General features: G+C 29.6%; 4 protein-coding genes and 1 non-coding gene across 7 annotated transcripts; 4 read left to right on the top strand and 1 right to left on the bottom strand.

Moving 5' to 3' along the window:
• Positions 1-41: 41 nt before the first annotated feature.
• On the bottom strand, positions 42-2,146 carry LOC9306884 (uncharacterized protein YwbO). 3 transcript variants are annotated; one of them, XM_021017318.1, is made up of 9 exons: positions 1,997-2,107; positions 1,700-1,823; positions 1,293-1,447; positions 1,096-1,215; positions 971-1,014; positions 753-878; positions 541-625; positions 397-453; positions 42-302 (listed from the first exon to the last, which is right to left on the bottom strand). In XM_021017318.1, exons 2-9 carry the CDS (start codon positions 1,779-1,781, stop codon positions 225-227), a joined length of 747 nt encoding a protein of 248 aa, XP_020872977.1. In that variant the 5' UTR covers positions 1,782-1,823; positions 1,997-2,107; the 3' UTR covers positions 42-224. The 3 variants fall into 3 exon arrangements, with proteins under 3 accessions (XP_020872977.1, XP_020872979.1, XP_020872978.1); XM_021017320.1 differs by having other exon boundaries at positions 1,700-1,772; XM_021017319.1 differs by lacking the exon at positions 1,700-1,823 and having other exon boundaries at positions 1,997-2,146.
• A 99-nt stretch (positions 2,147-2,245) lies between these two features.
• TRNAI-AAU lies at positions 2,246-2,319 on the top strand. Its single transcript has one exon. It is a non-coding gene; the product is annotated as a tRNA-Ile (tRNA).
• A 3,985-nt stretch (positions 2,320-6,304) lies between these two features.
• LOC9306883 (putative germin-like protein subfamily 1 member 9) lies at positions 6,305-7,773 on the top strand. The gene is made up of 2 exons (XM_002870767.2): positions 6,305-6,574; positions 7,121-7,773. The coding sequence occupies exons 1-2, from the start codon at positions 6,451-6,453 to the stop codon at positions 7,660-7,662; spliced, it is 666 nt and encodes a 221-aa protein (XP_002870813.1). The 5' UTR covers positions 6,305-6,450; the 3' UTR covers positions 7,663-7,773.
• A 4,234-nt stretch (positions 7,774-12,007) lies between these two features.
• Positions 12,008-14,221, top strand: LOC110226282. The gene is given in 1 exon segment (XM_021017344.1): positions 12,008-14,221. A coding segment is annotated over 1 exon segment (204 nt). The 5' UTR covers positions 12,008-13,504; the 3' UTR covers positions 13,709-14,221.
• Positions 14,222-18,375: 4,154 nt separating this feature from the next.
• On the top strand, positions 18,376-19,438 carry LOC9306882 (germin-like protein subfamily 1 member 11). Its single transcript, XM_002870766.2, has 2 exons — positions 18,376-18,660; positions 18,757-19,438. The coding sequence occupies exons 1-2, from the start codon at positions 18,531-18,533 to the stop codon at positions 19,296-19,298; spliced, it is 672 nt and encodes a 223-aa protein (XP_002870812.1). The 5' UTR covers positions 18,376-18,530; the 3' UTR covers positions 19,299-19,438.
• Positions 19,439-21,283: the final 1,845 nt, after the last annotated feature.

Below are 21,283 nucleotides of genomic sequence, written 5' to 3'. Positions count from 1 at the left end.
TTGTTATCTAGAACATTGCTTTGAGATCAGAGCAAGAAGAAGAAGAAGAATGTTTGAAATCAACTTCTCTGAATTATTTAGACAAACCATCACAGAACAAATCTGTTTTAGTAATTTATTACACCAACTTCTTGAAAAGTCAATAACTTAAAGTTCAAACAACAGAAACAGACTATCTCCATAGATGTAAAACTTCAACAGCTCTTGAGTTCACTGTTTGTGTTTCAAGCTGAGGCCGCTTTAAACGCACTCTGGAATGTTTCGGGCGGTTGTGCGCCGCTTAGTTTCACCTTCCCATTGATCTGACCAAACAACACAAAGTATGGATATAAGACTTGAAGAATAAGGACACATTAAAATTAGCAAACGAGATCGATCTGTAGCGCGAAAACTTACAGTGTAATTTGGAACTCCGGTGATATTTCGAGAATACTTTGCCAGTTCTTCTTTCACCTTTCATTATATAAAAGTTCAAAACAGATCAATCAACATTATACTATAGAAAATAACTCTAATGATCACATGATTCAGAAAACACACCTCTGTGAGTCCATTGTTGGGGTCTGAGAGGAATTCTTCTGCTCCTTCTATCCCAACCTTTTTAGCCGTCTCTACCAAAAACTCCCTGAAATCATCCGCAAGGTTAACGAGTTTTTATGTCCAGTTTAACATCTAAGGATGTGTAAAGCTAATCTATCACAAAAAATAAACCGTTTCACATATTCTGAGGACAAGAGTTTTGTGATAAATACCTGTCACCGATGAACTTTCCCTGCGTGAAGTAACCGATAAACAATTCCTCAACAAGTTTATGTTGTTTGTCCGGCGCTTGTTTACCGGTGTAATGTATAAGTCTATGACTATCCAGACTGTTGCCTCTGTTCTTATCAACAAAACATTTAGAAGAAAGAAAAAAAAGACAAAAGAAATCACTCTTCTTGATTGATAAAAGAAAACTCTTGGTGCTTACGTGAGACCGGCTGTGTCAAACTCTAATCCAAGACCTTTAAAGATCTGTAATGAATCAAAAGATCATTTCAAGATCCTCTCAACAAGAACATATAAGCTATGTTAAAGAATCGTTATGTGTTAAACCTCGGACATTCTGGCGAACATTCCTTCGTATCTGTTTCCATATTTCTGTCGATAAAACTCTTTCTTACTCACACCGTCTTTTGGTGCAGATGGATCAAGGAAAAACGGACGCCATCGAATCTATTTGAGAGATGAATACCGTAAGCATCTTAATCATTCTCCAAATAAACAAAAGAAAAGAGAGTGAGAGAGGTAACCTCAAAGTTGTATTGATCTTTAGATGCTTCAATGGCTTTGTCAAGATTCTTCTTGCCCACAAAGCACCATGGACACACCGAATCCGAGCTCACATCAATCTGAATAAGCTTTCTTGAACCGGTGTTGCTTGCAGATTCAGCCATTATGAGTGTTCCTAACCAATTTCAGTCACAACTCAGAAATCAAATTAAAGAATTCATTAAACTCATAAAATGAACAAAAACAAGACATACTTGATCTTCAATTTAAGACAACAAAAGGAACTCCTAGATTGGAAATCAAATTTGACAATTCAAGAATTCATTACACTCAGAAACTGAACAAAAACATGATCTCCAATATCAGGTGGTTCAAAGTGTTCAAATAACATAATTGTTCACATCAAAAGGAACATCTCAAAACTCGCCTCTGAAAACTCTTAAGATTGGACTCTCCAGGATTTTTGGACACGTAGACAAAAACTTATGAATTTGATTAATCTGCAACATCAAACTTTCTCAAATCCACCCTATTTTGTAGTTCTGTCAAATCTTTAATCAAACAAGAAATTGAAAAATTCAGCTCTTCAAAATTCTCCAAGAAATGAGCTTTAATTTCTAGTTTGTTTAGATAAAAACTCTAATATTAGAAGAACAATATATACATGTCCTAATTGTACAAATCTAAGCATATGTATATGATCTAAATTGTGTTCTTGGTTTACCTGGAAAAAGAATGGAGGAAGAAGATCGTGAATCCTCTAATGGAGAGAGAAGTCAAAAGATACTCATATAATCACCAACCATGCATGATGATATATCCCAAACTTTTCCACATTTTTCTTGCATATACTTTGACTAATAACCCGTATGAAAAATAATTTCAACATTTCTTGCATCTTTTTTTGACTAATAATCTGCATAAAAATGATGATTTAAAATTTAGTTAAAATGATTTTAGCTCTCTAACAAATGGCCCGTTAGCTCAGTTGGTTAGAGCGTCGTGCTAATAACGCGAAGGTCGCAGGTTCGAAACCTGCATGGGCCATTATCTTTTTTTTTTTTTTTTTTTTTTTTTTTTTTTTGTCATGAAGTCATGAAGTAAGTAGTATAGACATATAGTTGTAATGATAATGTTTTAGCCAGAATTAGCTGGATTGTTATCTCTTTTAACTTATCAATTACATTCTCTTTTTTCATTTTGGACAAGTCTTTTAACAATGTAATTTGGCCAAGTACTCTTTAAAGAAGACAAGTCTTTCTTTTTGATGATAAAGAAGACAAGTCTTTCTTTTTGATGATAAAGAAGACAAGTCTAGCTTTCTAGTTTCTACAATGTAAATTGACTATGCCCATGAGTATCATCATTATGATATTCAAATATGATCTCTCATATGTTTTTGATGCGTTTTCCTATTTTGTGTTTGCTTAATTAATCTCGTTAACTTTTGATTAATAGATGCCGTACAAATATATAGCATATTAGAAAATTATATAGCAACATTAGTCGACAACATTAAGAATATATAACACAAAAAATGTATGACAAGGTCATGTGGCTGAATAGTATATATGTATCAATGTTGTTGTTGAGTCATAATCTAACTTCAAATTCAATTGTGTTACACTATACGCACAAAAAAAAATATATGTAGTGACCTCTAGGAGACTAGGAAAACTTAAGAAAAGTAGAAAATACTATATATCAATGACCTCTATAGAAACTTATTAAATCGATGGATCTTAATCTTACATCCGCTTGGCAGTTGAACCATTGTTATAAGTGTTTCATTGTGGACCGGCTCTTCATGGATTCAACTATAGAAAATCAATTTAGGTTTTTTTATAAGTTGGTTGATATAGGGTCTAAATGGTAATCGAGGAATCTGGCTGAATTCAGCTGAATTACTGAATCTGGCTGAATTTTTAGTGATTTTCAGCTGAATCTAGCTGTATTTTTACATTTCTAAATGGTAACTGCTGAATCTAGCTGAATTATTTTGTGATTTTAGGTACCATCTGTCAAAATAATTAAGACTTTAACTGAAAAAATATCATCAAATAATTATGAATATTAATAGAGTACCAAAGAAGATATCTAAATAAAATAAATAAAATCATCAAATGGTCTAATTAATTGTTATACTAATAAATAAATACTAAATTATCTAAACTTATTACAAATATAAATAATTTTTGAACTATTAAAAATAGGAGCTTTTGCAAAAATGCCACTTTTTAAAAAATACCCCTTTTTTAAAACCTTATAAAAAATGCTCTTAAAAATATAAGATTTACCCAAATATGTATGTAATATTATTAAAACATACACAAACTACATTTCTATGTATCTAAAATCTTATAAATACTTTATAAATACCTTATAAATGCATTTTAAATACCTTTAAAAACCTTTAAAATATCTTGTAAAACCTTTGAAAAACCTTAAAAATCCTTTAAAATAACTTGTAAAACTTTTTAAAACACCTTATAAAACCTTATAAATACTTGGATCGAGTCTTCAAGTAGTAGTTACAAACCATAAGTACCTTATAAACCTAATAAAACTTTATAAAAATTTCAGATTTAAAAAGGGGCATTTTTGAAAATGGACATCTAAAAGGGACATTTTTGAAAAGGGGCACACCAAAAGGGGTATTTTTAACAATTTCCCTTAAATATATGTAAATAATTAATGAAAGAAGCTTTGTCAAAGCATTATTGGAAGATTAATTTAAAAAATTAACATGATAATATAATAAGATTATATAATTGAGTTTTTTTTTTAATTGTTATCTAGTAGTTTAATCAATAATATGACCTGAAAAATTAAGAAAATTATTAAAAAATCTATTTTAAATAATATTTTAGCATAGGTGTGAGTTGTTTTTATGAAATTTTTAAATTATTTTAAATTATCTAAAAATTAATAAAATTATCCAAAATCATCTATAGTTATCCGAACATGAATTCGCTTCTTGCCTATTTTATTAGTGGTTTTATGTATTTGAATTATTCATATATCGCATCTGTATAATCTGATTTATTTTAAAATATAAATTTGATGTGTAATTTTTGATAATCCAAAATATATCAATTCGATGTGTGTACACGTTATTATCCAAATTTTTACCAGAAATGACTGTATCTACATATCTGTTAGTATTAAAAAAAAACTGTTGAATCTGGCTGAATTCAGCTGAATTTAGTTTTATGCAAATGGTGACTGCGGAATTGCTGAATCGGACTGAATCCAGCTGAATATTTTTTTGATGTTACTATTTAGACTCATAGTCGTACGTGTTTTATCAAGTACAGAAACAATCAAACAAAACTTTTTATTTATTTATACATTTTATTATATCTCAACAAATTCACATTGACCTTTTGTTCAAGTCAATGAATAGCAGCAAGTGTGATAAATGACAAGTTGACCGAAGATTAATTCAACAAAACCAACAACTAATGTGTACGTACTTGCTTAGCGGTGAGCAATCACGTTTACAATTTGGTTTATGTTTGGCAACACTTAATGTACACTTGCTTAGGGGTGAGCAATGTTTGTTTGATGTTCTGTAAGAATCTTTGACAAAGCCTTAATTGAAGTGTATATCCGTTATTCTTTTTTTTTTGCTATACGTGACATCATCATAAAAAAATATTTGATCTAATCTTATTATGATGTAAGTAGGGACTCCAAAATTTTCCTGAAATTCACTAGCCAAAATTATTTAGACTACCAGCCAAATATGCGATAACGATTAACAGTTTCCATGAATATCGATTCAACGACACAACTCTCCCTGCAATACTCCGATCCACGACATACCATTCTACATATGACTCTGCCTACAATGTATTCTGGAACCTCTGATAAATTTTGTACCAATAATTTGTAAGAAATTGCGTTATCTGGGATTCAAATCGTACACCTGGTGTAGAAGCCTTTTAAACACATGACCAATGGATCACGGATGCTTCCACCCTTTTACGTTATTCAATAAAAAAAATAATTTTATATTTTAAATCTTGTTTGCTTAGTTTAATTTTATGTTTGCTTTTTTCTTTGATATTATTATTTTTCTTATGTTTGTTCATTGCTCAAATAACTGACCACAACAATATTAAGTAAAACAACCGCTCGGAGGGCATTTTTCAACCTGAACAAATTACAAAGTGCATTTTTATACCTCAAAAAGATACATTGCTTTTTTCAACCTCGACTCTACAAAAATTCAAAAATACTACCCAAACTATAGATTTTAACGTAAAACTACATTGACTTAAACAAAATTAGTCAACCGTTTGTTTTTGCTCACTTAAACGACACAATAGTGACGAAGTGTAACATTTTTTTGGTCATTTGAATCCATAAACTCAACACGATGACAACGAAGTGTTATTTTATCTTTATCAGTACTATTATTTTGTCTTAACTAAACAACGTCGCTTTATTGAGTTTATAGACTCAAATGACCAAATCAACGTTGTTTGGTTGAGTTTATGGATTCAAATGATTAAAATAACGTCATTTAGTTAAGATAAAATGATACATCGTCGTCATCGTGTCATCTAAATGAGCGAAAATAATGAGTTGACTAATTTTGTATAAGTCAATGTAGTTTTACGCTAAAATCTAATAGTTTGGGTAGTTGTTTTGAATGTTTTTAGAGTTGAGGTTGAAAAAAACATTGTATCTTTGTTGAGGTATAAAAACGCATTTTACAATTTGTTCGGGTTGAAAAACGCCATTTCTCCCCTCCCGAGCATGGCGCTGACAACACCTTTAAAGATTATTAAAGTGAACAAGTGTAATTCATAACAAGTTGACGAAGAATTATTAAACAAAACTTTGATATGTATAACTTGTTAATCACCAACACTTGCCATTTCAAACTTCAAATGCATCATATTTCATTGATATATATATATTTTTTATTCCAATCTTACGTGTTTCAATTTAAATATTATCACCATAAACATAGTTTGTGGAGGGAACACAATTTAGATAATTTTTTACCCATTTCGAACATCAATTTCATCATTTATACGGACTAGTTCTACTCCTAAACTTGTATATAAATTGAGATCTATGTCTCATAAGTTTATCAACTCTCCATTAAATCCTAAACAAAAACCTTTCCTCTCTTCGAAGAATTGCTTCAACTAATATATAACCATGAAAAGTCTCTCATTTCTTGCAATTCTATCTCTCTTGGCTATAACACTTTCATTAACCAAGGCTTCAGACCCAAGCCCTCTTCAGGACTTCTGCGTCGGGGTGGACACCCCAGCTTATGGCGGTATGTATATGTTCACTCCCTAATCATTTTTAACTTGTGTGATTTCGGGTAAATAATAGAGAAAACGTTAAATATCTTGAAGCGAATACATTTTGTCTAAGGTTTCTTTTATTAATATGATAATAAACTTTACAAACCCTAGACTCCTTATATATATATGGTTCAACAACCCAACACAAAAAGAGTAGAAAGTCTTTAGATTAACATAACTATTAATGTACTTTTTAATACATATAACCGATATAGGAGAAAACATTACGTTCTAAGAGCATCTCCAACAGTAGTGTCTTGAGGAATGTCTCAAGATTAAAAAAATAAAAAATAATAAAAATGTAGGAGAAAATGTAGACACGTTTCTGTTTTGAGAAACTTTGAGAATCTGTGTCTCCACTTGTCTTTTTATTATTGGCCAAATTCTCTTTTTATAATTTAAATAAATAACTTATTTATTATAAAATGATTAAAATAATATTTTTGAGACACCCACACAGTGTCTAATGGATGGAGATGGTCTAACAATCTTTTTTATTTGGGTATAATTTTTAGTATTTGTGAACGGAAAGTTCTGCAAGGACCCGAAGCTCGTCACAGTAGATGACTTCTTTATCTCAGGGATTAACAAACCAAGAACACCTAATCCAAAAACTGGGTCTATTGTGACACCCGTCAATGTTAACCAGATTCCAGGGTTAAACACCCTTGGAATCTCCATTGTCCGTATTGATTATGCAATAAACGGACAGAACCCACCTCACACCCATCCACGTGCCTCCGAGATCTTGTATGTCGCGTATGGAACACTTTTAGTTGGGTTTGTCACGTCAAACACAGACAATCGGCTCTTTACTAAAGTACTCTACGAGGGTGATGTATTCGTGTTTCCAGAGGGACTCATTCATTTCCAAGCGAACGTTGGGAAATATCCCGCGGTTGCATTCGCTGGTCTGAGCAGCCAAAACCCAGGGGTCATCACTATAGCCGACACCGTGTTTGGGTCTAACCCACCAATAGACCCGAATGTTCTTGCAACGGCGTTCCAGTTGGACGCTACGACTGTCATGGAACTACAGACTAAGTTCAAAAAATAATAATATTAAGCATTGAATTGCTTTCATTTTATGTACCTTCAGCTAAATAAGGATCTTGTATTATCCGCTTATCATAACATGGCATGATTTTAGTCATTGCTTTTACCTTGATCTAATTCTAAATAAAACTATATATGTCTTTAAAAAAGGATTCGTGTTTTTAAATTTGGAAATCGACGAAAAATAATTTTGTGATGAATTTACGATCACTTAATTATGTTATTAATTAATCGAGTCGTACTACTTTGTTACAACAAATTTAAAAACATTTGTGAAGAATAAGTGTCCTACAAGGCTACAATATATCTATATTAAAGACTCTAGCTCATCGAGAGGTTTCACCTTGAGGAGTTAAGGAAGAAGACTAATGGTTTTAGCATGCATCGGAAGTTTTTTTTTTTGGTATCAATGTTAAGTATGTGCATGAGAAGTTCTTACTCGGTTTTAAACCAAGTAAAGTGTTGTTCGTTGCGAATAAAGGCTAAACCAAATAATACGATGTATAGATGTAGATAGTTAGAGGCATAGAGCACTGTCCCTCTTTGGGATTGGAAAAAAGATGAGATATTTTTTGAGGAAAACATTAAATCCACATGGAATAAAAGGTAATTAAAGCTTGAGACTTTAGCTTCAAGTGGGGTTAAAGGTTTCCAACACACAAGAGCATGAGAATAAGGAAACGACAATTAATTTAGACTAGCTAATACCTGCACAACGTGCGGGTTTTTCTATGCATAATTTGTCAGTCATAGCAATTTACATTGATTGAGTTAATTTGATAAATAGTCCTTTTGGTATTATTTTGCTAATAATCATTTTGATGTATTCCTCTAACTCTCGAGTAAATAATTAATTCTATTTTTTTGTTTTTTAATTACATTGTTTAACACTTATTTACAATTACTTACCTTAAAAGCAAATTTAATATATATTTTGTTATCTTAAAAGTAATCTTATTATATAAAATATGGTTTTCAAAGTTAATAACTCATAAGATCGCGACATGTTGCAAGTATTTCAATAAGATTTTGACAAGTGTAAAAAATTACAACCAATTAGATTTTGACATTATGTTAACATAAATATGAAAAATTCCAAATCTAAAATATATACTTAGATTTAAAAAAGGTAAATAAATATTTTTTTAATTATCAAATTAAAACGAAGAAAAGATAATTGTTGGATTTCCAATTTTCTTTGTGAATTATATTTTAATTTTCTAATAATTTTGTTTTGTTAATTTCTAAATTATTTTTATTCTAACTAAGATATAGATTTGATGTCAAAAAAAGATATAAATTTGATATTATGTATAAATTGTGTTTGATATAATTTTTTAGCTCTAATTCATTAAGTGCATAAATATTAAATTATGGTTTATTATGATGGTATAGATAGTTAAATTGTATTGGAAAAGAATATGTGAGGTTCAAATCTGATTTAAAAAAATTACCATATATAAGATCAAAAAATTATATAGGTTATTACTTAGATTTTATATATTATCGATAAAAATTATATTTATTTTATTTTCTAACCCGCGTATTTACGCGGGCCTTATCTAGTTTTATATAAACGAAAAAGTAGTATTTATTTAGTATCTTATATTTACCTTAAAATAAACCATAAATTCAACTAATATTCATTGTCACTAATCCTATATACTCCCTCCGTTTCAAAATATAAGGCATTTTGGATAAACTTTTTTGTTAAACAATATAAGTCGTTTTCAAGTTTCTATGTAAATTATATATTACTTTAATATTTTATGATTACTTCTATTATGCAGTCTCTTTTATGACTGGCTAAACTTAGAAAATAGATCTTCTTAATCGGCGTGCTTTTAGCTAAAATGCCTTATATTTTGAAACGGAGGGAGTATATTTTAGTATATGAAAACATGAAAGAAATTCTAATATCATATTATTTAAGTTTTATACGTTAATAAAATCTAAAGTTTAATTAAAATTCCATTGATTTTATGTTTATGCATAAGTTTATACAATTTATACAGAAAATTTTAAATAATTTAATTTCTATATGATTTTAATATACTTTTGTAACTAATTAAATTGAAATTACTTGGTTAATAAGTTAATATATGTCAATTTTTATATAAGTAAGAATTAATGCATGATTTAAATTCTTAACTAAATAATTTTAAATAATAAATATAATATGCTGATATGACATGTGACACTCTCTCCATTGCCGACGTGGCAAAAGGATGGAGAGAGTTTACCAACTTTCATATATATCTATACTAGTATAATCGCAGCACTTTTTGTGACGGGTGGGTAAAAAAGCTTTCGGGTATATCGGATATCCGATCCATTTTAAAAATTCTTTCACAAAAAATTTGTTGGGTCGGGTTATATTTAACCCAACTCATACACCGGATATTCCATATTTAATAATTTAGATTTTTAGAAGATTTGATTAAGATTTATAATTATGATTCTCCTATCATCTTTGTTTGATTTGTTTTTAACTGTTTTGAATCATCATATAATACAAAAAGTAAAAAAAAAAATCAATTTTTTTCTACATATACTGTGATTCGAAATTTTAAAAACGGACATATATTATCTAATTGACGAAAATGTGTGTTCAACGTTCTATATCGATTAAAATATTTAGACAATGATTCAGAATCATATCATAAATAAGAACATTAATAAAATAAATGAGTTTTTTGGCGGGATGGGTTTGGCGGGACGGGTTTTTGAATCAACAATAATAAAAAGATTAAAATATCATTAATCCGCCGCTTCAATACGGATTTAATCCTTATTTTTTTTAATACAAATCACAGAACGGGTTAAGAAATTACGGAATGGGTTATATTTCGAAAATGATTTATATGGCGGACGAATTTGAATCAATATTTATATACCGCTTTAATACGGGTTAAATCCTCAGTTTATTAATAACAATTGTAAACTATAATATAAATATATGTTATAAGGAGATACAATTTACAAAATATTTTTATACTAACTTTAAAATTAAATCATCCCGCGGTGTACCGCGGGTTAAAATCTAGTGATTTTAGAACAATAACAAACAAGATGCGGGCTCACGTAGCTAGAGCTAAATATCGTAAAACATAATTGAACATACATAAGTTTTTGTTGTAATTCTTTAAATATAATCAGAGAGGATGAAGAAGATAAGGTTTGTTGTAATTCTTTAAATTAAGCAAGGGTATTTTAGATATTTTTTAGTTTTGGCTGAACTTCCTTTAGCCGACTCAGCCGGATTTAACACATTTTCAAGATGAGTTTTATAAAATTCACCCAACTCCATCTAATTGCTCCCTAAAATTATCAAAAACGAACATCATCTATCATCTGCATCCAGATGAATCATCTGACTTGATCATCTAGATGATGTATCCATATGTACAAACGAACATATGACTAACTTACTTTGATGTTTATTTATGTTCTTCTCTCCTTATCAGTTCAATTTGTATCTAAAGAGAGAGAATAAGCATTGAGAGAGAAAAATCCAAATCTTGAGAGTACAGAGCTAAGAATCAAGTTGATTTCGGATTCTCTTCCACGATGCATAGGGATCAATTGCTGGACTTTTGAAATCTCTTTGACATTTTCAAAATCGTCCTTCGCCCTCCTTTGTGTTGCGAAAGATCTGTCACAAAAAAAAAAAAAATTGTTTAACAAGGTAAACTCTTCCTAAATAATTTAACAAGATAGACTCTTCCTAAATATCACTGATGATTTAAAGAAGTTAATTTATTGTCGGAACGTGTTAGGAGATCTCGGGGATTACGAGATCGACTTGAAAGGAAAGTTAACATTTATATAATATATTCTTATTATTAAATTAGTAGATTTTCTATTATCATATATGTAAAGAACTTGCTAATTAAGTTATGATATTTGTATAAATAAGCCTATTGGCTAATGAATAAAATTGAGAGAGAAACTATTTTACTACTAAGGTTTCCTCCAAACTTATCATTGTATCAGAGCTTTGATCATATTCATGTGGGTTATAGTTCTTTTACATTAGCTTCCGCGTTTGAAAAAAAAAAAAAAGTTTTTAAGCTTCGTTTCTTTGTTTAGGAAAATCAAACACACTTCATTGATTTTCTTTTATTTCTACTAGGGATTAAGCGGGGGTTTGTTGTTATCGATTGATTTAATATATTTTTGGTTTTAGTATTTATTTAAGTAGCTATATATACATTGACATTACTAATAAAAGAATACTACAATATTTATTATTTATTCTTTTTTTAACATAAATGTTCTTATTTATATTTTTAGTATCATTTACGTTATTTAAAATTTTGTTTTAATAAGCAAAAAAGTTTTATGGGATAAAATTTGGTATAAAATATATTACAAATATGATGTGTCATTATCTCTTACTTGTTTTATATTATTCAAGATTTTGCTATTAGTAAAGCAATTATAATATTTTAACAATTACCTCATTCATCCTAAAAAGATCATCAGAGCATCTCTTATATAAAAATGGCTCATCCCAACACAGTGAGAAACCTCGCCATCAAGTTTCAGCTACATATAAACAAAATGTTGCCATAAAGAGGTCATGTCATAACTGTTTTCTCACTTTCTTTCCATATTTGATAATCCAAGTTTGTCTTATGGTGTCAACCGCATTTCTCTCTTTCTCTTTTATTTTTTTACATGGAAATCAACCCTTATTACCTAAATTCTGACGTTAATTGTTCATAATGCAAGGAAACTGATCTCATCAATTAAATTTATTACTTTTGTTACGTCTTCCTAATTCATGTTTTGATTGAAATTGGTACTCTAAGAAGAAAAACTTTTTCCATAATTTCAACACAAGTCTTCATACTTTTTCTTGGTTAGATATCATCCAACTGAAAAAATATACAACCTAAGTTTCAAAAAAGAACCACGCAATAAGTTACCTCATTAGCCATAGACATCTTTCACAATATTGGCTTAGACACTTTTCCCAAGAGAGCTTCCTTGCACGGTCTTACATGTATGTTCCTCAACTCTCACCGCAACCACCACTTTTCTAGATTTATTATTGTATGGGGACTAACTTCGACGGCTTTCTCATTTTGGTATACGCAAATTCAATATTGTTCTTCGTCTATCTTCATTGTATTGGTTAGTGTAGCTCTTCTAAATATAAGATTCTATACAGAACTGTACTCATAAGCTTATCTATAATTTATTTTTAACAATTCATATTTTTTTACATTCTTTTCAATATGTATATGAATTTTCGTGTTCACAATTTTTTTCCGGAGAGGTATCACTCTTTCTATCTTTTTGCAAGCACTCCTTTCCTTTATTTCATTCTCTATTCCATTAGCACATCTACCATTCACAAACTTAGCTGGACTCTTTCGGTTCTACTCTCACCAAAACAATAAAAACTACTTACAGTCTCAAATGACAAACAATCTAACAAACAGAAGCATAATATGTTAGGTGGTGGTGCAGACATGCAAGTAATAAAGTTGTTAATCTCTATGGGATATAGCGTCTCGGAAGGAGGAAAGTTAGATCCATTAGGTGTGGATGTAATGTCGAGTGAATCATACACACACAAAAAAAACGTTCGTAACAATCAATGATGAGAATAAAAAAAAAATCATAATATATATATTAACATTTTAGCATAAAAGCATGGTTATGACTTATTAGCGACAAAAGCAAAGATAAATATATTAAATTGTGAGTATGAGAGGAAAAAAAAAATAGAAGTCCAAATATTGTTTCAAGTGGCAAAAGCGATGGAAAAAATATAATATGTACCATTAAGAGTATTAGACTGTGGGCTTCCAACTCAAAACCCATTGGCTATGAGTGAAGAGCCCCATATCTTATATATACCACTTAAGATTCTACTCAACTTCCAGTGTGGGATATTGTTATCCCTTATACGCCCGCTCGAGATGATGGCTCTTTTACCCATTGATCTCGGTATGTTCGGGCATGGATAGGCGGACCAATTACTTGGTTAGGCCGATGTGGATTGGGTTGAGCATTTGCGGATCGGGCTCTGATACCATATTAGACTTTGGGCTTCGAACTCAAAACCAATTGAGTATGAGTGGAGATGTCCATATCTTATATATAGCATTTAAGATTTTACTCAACTTTCAATGTGGGCTATTGTTATCCCTAATAAAGAGTAGTAACCAACCCTAACTGTTACCGACAATTCAAATATTGTTATCCCAATTAATGTTAATTAATGATGACTAATTACGATTGGTTGTTTAGAAAATATGACAATATAATCAAATTTTTGAGATTAATATGAATTATTTTATGTATTATAATAACAAAATTTATATACATCTTGCTTCAATATATTGTCGTATTTTTTTTCTAACTTTAAATACTTTTAAAATAAAAGTCATAAATTTTTAAAATATCGTTCAATGAGATATCTATTGTGATTAAATGGCTATTGTTATTGAAGATAAATTACTAATAAATGTAGTAAGACTAAAAATAAATTCTGTATTTCGTTTAAAATTGTATAAACTTAAAAAAAGATAGTTTACATTTTGATAATTTTTATATTATGTATTTTGATGACAAAATATTTAGAAAATTTTCCATATTTCCAAATATTTCTCTTATTTATATATGTTGCTTCTTCCATTTATACAAAAATCTTAAAAAAAAATAGAAAATAATAATAATTTCAAAAACGTTAACTAATGACATGTCTAACCGTGATTGGTGGTTTAAAATCCCATGTGGACGGCCTCAGAAGCTTATAGCCTCGACTTTTTTTACCATTAAAAGTACTAACCAACCCTAATTGTTACTAACGGCTTGAAATATATAGCTTAAAAATTATAATCAAATCAGATGCCTCCGGTTATTATTTATATTGAAAAGATCTAGAGTTAATCGAATATGTTTTTTGTCAATATTCTTTTTTTTTGTTGGAAAATTAGCAAATTAACAAAATAAGAATATAAGTTTAACGTATTCCATATATTGTTTTTCAAAAATTTACTTTTTCTTGTATATTTTGATTTTCTTATTTCCATATGTTGTTTTTCAAAAGTTGACATTTATATTCTTTGCATATATAATTTTTTTTTCTTTTCTCATAAATATATTAATATATAAAATATTATAATTTTATAATTTAATTAACGTGATGTCAAAAAATATTAACTAATGTCAAAAAATATTTACATTTTTTATTATTTTCATTTTATGTATTTGATAACAAAATTTATATTCAGAATTGTTTCATATTTTTAGATATTTCTATATAAATTTATAATCTTTAAAAATTAAAACTTGACATTTTGATTATAATTAGAAATATTTCTATATTTTCAAAAAACACAAGATTATAATTAGAAATATTTCTATATTTTCAAATATTTCTCTTATTGTTTTTCTTTTCCTTTTTACTAAAACTTTAATATAGAAAATTATCATAATCAAAATATGTTAATTAATGCATGTCCAATCCCGATTGGTCGTTTAAAACCTTACGTGGACGGCCTCAGGAGCTTATAGCCTCGACTTTTATATAGTATAGATTTTATTTGTTATAAAAAAAAAAAAAAAGAGAAGAGAGACGTGTTCATCATGTCGGTGAATTACGTTGTTGAATTGGGTCAGTTAATGACCTCGATTGATTTTTTATTAATTAGCAAAACTTGCTAGTTATTTGAAGAAGAAGAAATCCTGAAGAAGAAGACGTTGTTCATATCACTCACTACAAAAGATGATATAAACAAACGATTTACTTTGGTAAGGATGATGACCAACAAAACCATATGGTTATGTTTGGTTTTTAACTGGTCTTCATGTGGTTTTTCGTCTAACTACGAAAAAGATGGAAGCCACGAAAATGATTCTGACGGATACGATGCTGATCCGGCGGTGACGAATTCGAATTCGACCATGACTACTACACAAGTTTCTTCATGAACAAGAAGTTCGAAAAGCAACCAAGACTTGCGATCTAAAATCGTTGGAGATACACAACTATTAAAGTATCCTCCATTGAATTGATGACCTTATGGCGAGTTATAAACGCCATTGATAACCCTATAGTTGGTATGAAGACCGTGAAGATGATTGTCCAATCTCATACATGTTACCACGTATGAGTTTGCGGGCCGGGAGGGTGTTAGGAGATCTCGGGGATTACGAGATCGACTTGAAAGGAAAGTTAACATTTGTATAATATATTCTTATTATTAAATTAGTAGATTTTCTATTATCATATATGTAAAGAACTTGTTAATTAAGTTATGATATTTGTATAAATAAGCATATTGGCTAATGAATAAAATTGAGAGAGAAACTATTTTACTACTAAGGTTTCCTCCAAACTTATCAGAACGCCTTCCCACATTTTCGGATTATTTCAAGTATGAAATTACATTGAGGTTCTTCTGCTTTGCGAAAAAAATGATATCATATGTTAATAACGTATGCATGAGAAAGAAATAATACTCTCTCGAGTAACCTAATGTCATTTAGCATATCTTCCATTTTGTCGTACGGATATTAGCAATAGAACTTCCATACATTAATAAATAAGTCGATTGCTTTGGTGAAGGTTTCTATGGGGGTAAATATTTCTTTGTATTTTCCATTGATTAAAACTTAATACTAAAGTAAATTGATGTGTCACATTGATAGAGCTAAGGCAGAATTTAATAATGCTTAGAGCATGATTATAGTCTCTCAATAAGTCTTTCACAATTAAAAACAATAAAAAATATTAAATTAATGTTTTAGCTAAAAAGTGCATGAGATTCGATTCTCATATGAGGGACTTTGAGAACCTCATGAGAGCCTCTTATATGGGATAGATGTCATTTTGTAAATGGTTTAAATTTTATTAGGATAAATCAAATACCTAATAATTTAAAAGTTAATTAAATAGTTTATATGTTATTATTTTTCTTTTATTTTTTTTTAGAAATCATAAAATAAAATTACCTATCTAACAAGTTCCATTATGCATGAATTTTTAAATTATATATTAATATTATTTTAATTAATATTAGTTAAAATTATAATAATAAAATTTTAATATTATTTTTGTTAAAACGCTTATTTAAAATATATAACTAAAATATCTGAGATTCGAAAATTTTAAAATATATTTTGATAGTTATAAAATTATATATTATAATAGTTTATTATGTTGACCAAAAAAAAAAATTGTTCCCTATATATAGAGACTTCATCTCTTTTATTATATCTTTGATCATGGTTTTATATGTTATTATGTATTTTTTGCATTTTAATTTTTTTTAAGAATTTATGTTATTTAATTTTATTTTTAATTAATAATATTTATGGTTTTATTATTGTTACTATTACAGATTATATAAACAAGGGAATATAACTAATTCATAAAATTGAATATATTTAAAATATAATTTGATATATATAATTTAAAGATATTATTTAAAAATCTTTAATTTAAAATAAAATATAAAATATAATTTCAAGTTAAATTATATTACAAATAATAAACTACAATAAATATTGTACTTTTTTTTGAAAAAATAATTATTATATTAGTGAGAGATTTTTGGTGAGAGACTCACCAATGGAAATAAAATATCTGTAAAAAGTTTTCATAATAAAGTACACACAAAATAATAATATTATTTTATGAGAGCTTTATTTAAATCTCTCACCACACTGCACATGCTCTTATTAGTCATAAATTTTGTTTTGCAAGATTAGTTGGGCGGAGTACATAGAACATCTCATAAGTGGTAAGAACATTATCTTATATTAACCTTCCAGATGCAAATGTTGATTGGATCTACAAGACTAATCTTGGGAGAATTTTTCTAAACTTTGAACATAAGATTTTTTTTCAACATTATAGAGCATAACTAGCTCTGACATTTTCCGTGACCTGTCATTCTTGAGAATGAGACACATATTTGTCTCATTTAGACTTTTAGTCTTTCATCCAAATAAATATTCGGATTTAAGAAATCATTTTCTGGAGAAACCAAATTTTTTTATGTTGATGTCGAAAACCGCTATACATAGAAAAATAATGTTGTCATACCATTTGGTCATCAAATCATGTTTAACTCAGCATATGTCATATCCTTTGTTGAAATCATGTTCATATCAAATGTTATGAACAGTTAAATATGATTCAAATACAATCACAAATCTGTTCGATTAGTTACGAGAACAGCCTCTGAAAATATTTGGTGGCAAAACTGCATTGATCTCTTTTGAACTTGGCAATAATCTTTACAATGTAATTTAACCACAGTACATTATTACAATGTAATAATCTTTACAATGTAATAATCCTGATTTTTTTTTCCTAATTTCTGCTAACTGGCTTAGGTCTAAAAGACCATTTATCTCGTTTACAATGTAAACTTTTTAGCCAACAAAGAAGAAAGTCAAAGAGTAAAGAGAGTAAACTATTCTCCAAAAAATAACTACTTATATATATTTGGTTGATACAGTCGTGTCTTATCATCTAGAAAAATTAAACAAAACCCAACACGTTCACATTGACCATTAATTTGTTCAAGTCAGTAAAATAAAATGACAAATTGAGGGAAGAATCATTCAACAAACTTAACCTTTAACGAATAATATGTTGAACTATACATAATGTATTATCGCTAACACATGCCATTAATTTCAAACTTCAGGTGCATCGTGTTTCGTTGGAGAAATATCAATTTCATTATTTAACTGATTGGATCTGCAAGTGTATAGACTAGTTCAACATGTAAACTCATCTATAAATGGAGGTCTATATGTCATAAGTTTCTTACCTCTTCACTACAATTTAATTCAAGAAAACAAAAAACCTTCCTCTCTTCGAAGAATCTCTATATGGCGATGAAGAGTCTCCCATTTCTAGTAGTTCTATCTCTCCTGGCTATAACACTTCCATTAGCCATTGCTTCTGATCCAAGCCCTCTTCAAGACTTTTGTGTCAGCGCCAACACCTCAGCAGATGGAGGTATGTACATATAGATTTCCTAATCACTTTACTTTTATTTTTGATAATTTTTCTCATTTCTTAATAACACTCTATCGTTTTGGTTACTATTTTCAGTTTTTGTTAATGGAAAGTTCTGCAAGGACCCGAAACTCGTCACAGCAGATGACTTCTTTTTCTCAGGGCTTCAAAATGCAAGACCGGTAACTAGTCCAGTTGGGTCGACCGTGACAGCCGTCAATGTTAACAACCTTCTAGGGTTAAACACTCTTGGAATCTCCCTTGTCCGTATTGATTATGCGGTTAACGGACAGAACCCACCTCACACCCACCCACGTGCCACGGAGATCTTGGTTGTCGAACAAGGAACACTTCTCGTAGGGTTTGTCACATCAAACCCGGATAATCGCCTCTTCACTAAAGTTCTTAACGAGGGTGATGTATTTGTGTTTCCAGAGGGACTCATCCATTTCCAAGCAAACATTGGCAAGGAACCAGCGGTTGCATTCGCCGCTCTAAGCAGCCAAAACCCTGGTGTCATCACTATTGCTAACACAGTGTTTGGGTCTAACCCAGCGATTAACCCAAGTATTCTTGCAAGGGCGTTCCAGTTGGACCCTAGGATTGTCGTGGATCTACAGAACAAGTTCAAAAAATAATAATATTGTGCTTTTAGTTGCTTTTTCTTTTATGTACTTCCAGCTGAATAAGGATCTTGTATTATCCGCTTATCATTACATGGCATGAATGTTTGTCAATGCTTTTAATCAAACTCTAAATAAATTAATATTTTTATGTTTTTAGAAATCGATTCATGTTCCTAATGTCATTTTGGAAATTCACGACTGCAAATTATCTCTATTCTGATGGAGTTTTCTTCAACAAAAAAAAAAAAAAAATCTATATTCATTCCTAAATTAATATATTAAAGTCTGTAGCTTATTGATAGGTTTCGCCTTGAGAATCTTTTACCATAAAAACAGAAAGAAAGAGGTTTCGCCTTGAGGAGTCAAGGACGAAGAATCTAATCTTTTAGCTAAAGAAGTTAATTAAAGACGAGTCACGTGCCTAGGAAGTTCTTACTCGGTTTTAATTAACTTGATTTGATTTTTGTTTAGTCTTTTCTTCTTCGTCTTGTTTGTTCAATTTGTATCAAAAGAGAGAGAAAAAAAAAAAAACAAATCTAGTGGATTATCTTCTTTCACTTGGACGAAAAAATTATTGTGGGCCCAAATAATTAATTGGGCCGACGACTATGCTTTGGATCCCCGATATCATCGGGTTCGGGTCTATAAGGTAGGAAATAAGTTTTATATTAAAAGGGAAACGACGTATATATGGTTGTTGCCGATGATAAGATATATTTTTGTCCCACTTACTATTTTCCGCATTAACGATTTGTTAAACATTTTAGTTTTACTCGAATGTGTGTAATGTTTTTACATGTTAAAACGTAAACCAAAAAAATATTGGAAAGAAATCATAATGATGACTATAAGAGGAGAATTCATGGGTGACACATATTTTTGGCTAGTGCTCGACGATGGATTTAGCTAGAACTAGGTTTGGGCACAAGTACTCGCTATCCGTTTTGTACACGCTATTTGGTTCGTACTCGCGTTGAAAATTCAAATACCCGCTATAGTCAAGTCGAGTATCAAGTAGATAAATTATATTACTTGCAAGTAAGGGTCAAGTATCAAGTATCATAATTTTTTTTTATATTTGGCCCGTTACTCATCCCGTTTTGATACTTGCCCCGTTACTCGCCCCGTTTTGTATTATAAGACATATTTAAACTATAAAGCCCAACCACTATTAAACCCAATTACTAAAACTATGAAGCCCAATGTTATAAACTAAAACTATAAGGGCTAACATTAGTTACAACTTAAAGCCCATTAAACCTAAATAACCCAACTACTTTAAAAATCCAATAGCAAATAAACAATAAAAAACAATCCGGAGAAGTCTTTCACAGTTTCTCTTTTTTTAGGGTTTCAGTTTGAACCAAATTGTTTTAAAATGCTTATCTTTTGGAATTTTGAATGTGTTGTGATTCCATGATGTTTTGAACTTTAATATTTGGTGATTTTATGATGTTTAGAATTCGGAATGAATTATAATATGTATGAGATTCGTTTTTTTATTTAAATTAAATCATTTAGTTCAAAACTTCAAGTAACAAGTATCTTGCAAGTAACAAGCCAAATCAAGTCAATTTACCTTGCAAGTAACAAGCTGAGTCAAGTTACTTGCAAGTAACAAGATTTTGGACGGGTACTTATTATAGCAAGTACTTGCTCAAAAAAATCGAGTATCAAGCCGAAATTTTAATTACTTGTACGGGCTAAAGCAAGTCACAAATACTTAAAAAATAGCAAGTACTTATCTTGTACCCAGGCCTAGCTAGAACCGATATATCTGAAAACATTATTTATATCTTAATTATCTCTATACTATTCCCAGCATCCATTTATATATATATGGTTTATATAGTCGTGTCTTATCATCAAACAAAACCAAAAACGTTAACATTTTAACACACCCCGACACGTTCACATTGACCCTTTGTTTGACTTAGTGAAATAAATGACAAATTGAGGGAAGAATTATTCAACAAACTAAACATATAACGTATAAT

This window comes from Arabidopsis lyrata, assembly GCF_000004255.2.
Source record: "Arabidopsis lyrata subsp. lyrata unplaced genomic scaffold ARALYscaffold_7, whole genome shotgun sequence".
Lineage (NCBI taxonomy): Eukaryota > Viridiplantae > Streptophyta > Magnoliopsida > Brassicales > Brassicaceae > Arabidopsis > Arabidopsis lyrata.
This window is presented reverse-complemented; position numbering and strand designations above follow the sequence as displayed.

What these genes read in the sequence shown, in the direction of transcription:
- LOC9306883 (XM_002870767.2), top strand. Translation starts at nt 6,451, where the DNA reads ATGAAAAGTCTCTCATTTCTTGCAATTCTATCTCTCTTGGCTATAACA. An exon ending in GGACACCCCAGCTTATGGCG is followed by an intron (nt 6,575 to 7,120) that starts GTATGTATATGT and finishes TATAATTTTTAG; the next exon opens with TATTTGTGAACGGAAAGTTC.
- LOC9306884 (XM_021017318.1), bottom strand. Translation starts at nt 1,781, where the DNA reads ATGTTGCAGATTAATCAAATTCATAAGTTTTTGTCTACGTGTCCAAAA. An exon ending in AATCTTAAGAGTTTTCAGAG is followed by an intron (nt 1,448 to 1,699) that starts GCGAGTTTTGAG and finishes GAAATTGGTTAG; the next exon opens with GAACACTCATAATGGCTGAA. An exon ending in AAGATCAATACAACTTTGAG is followed by an intron (nt 1,216 to 1,292) that starts GTTACCTCTCTC and finishes TCTCTCAAATAG; the next exon opens with ATTCGATGGCGTCCGTTTTT.
- LOC9306882 (XM_002870766.2), top strand. Translation starts at nt 18,531, where the DNA reads ATGGCGATGAAGAGTCTCCCATTTCTAGTAGTTCTATCTCTCCTGGCT. An exon ending in CAACACCTCAGCAGATGGAG is followed by an intron (nt 18,661 to 18,756) that starts GTATGTACATAT and finishes TACTATTTTCAG; the next exon opens with TTTTTGTTAATGGAAAGTTC.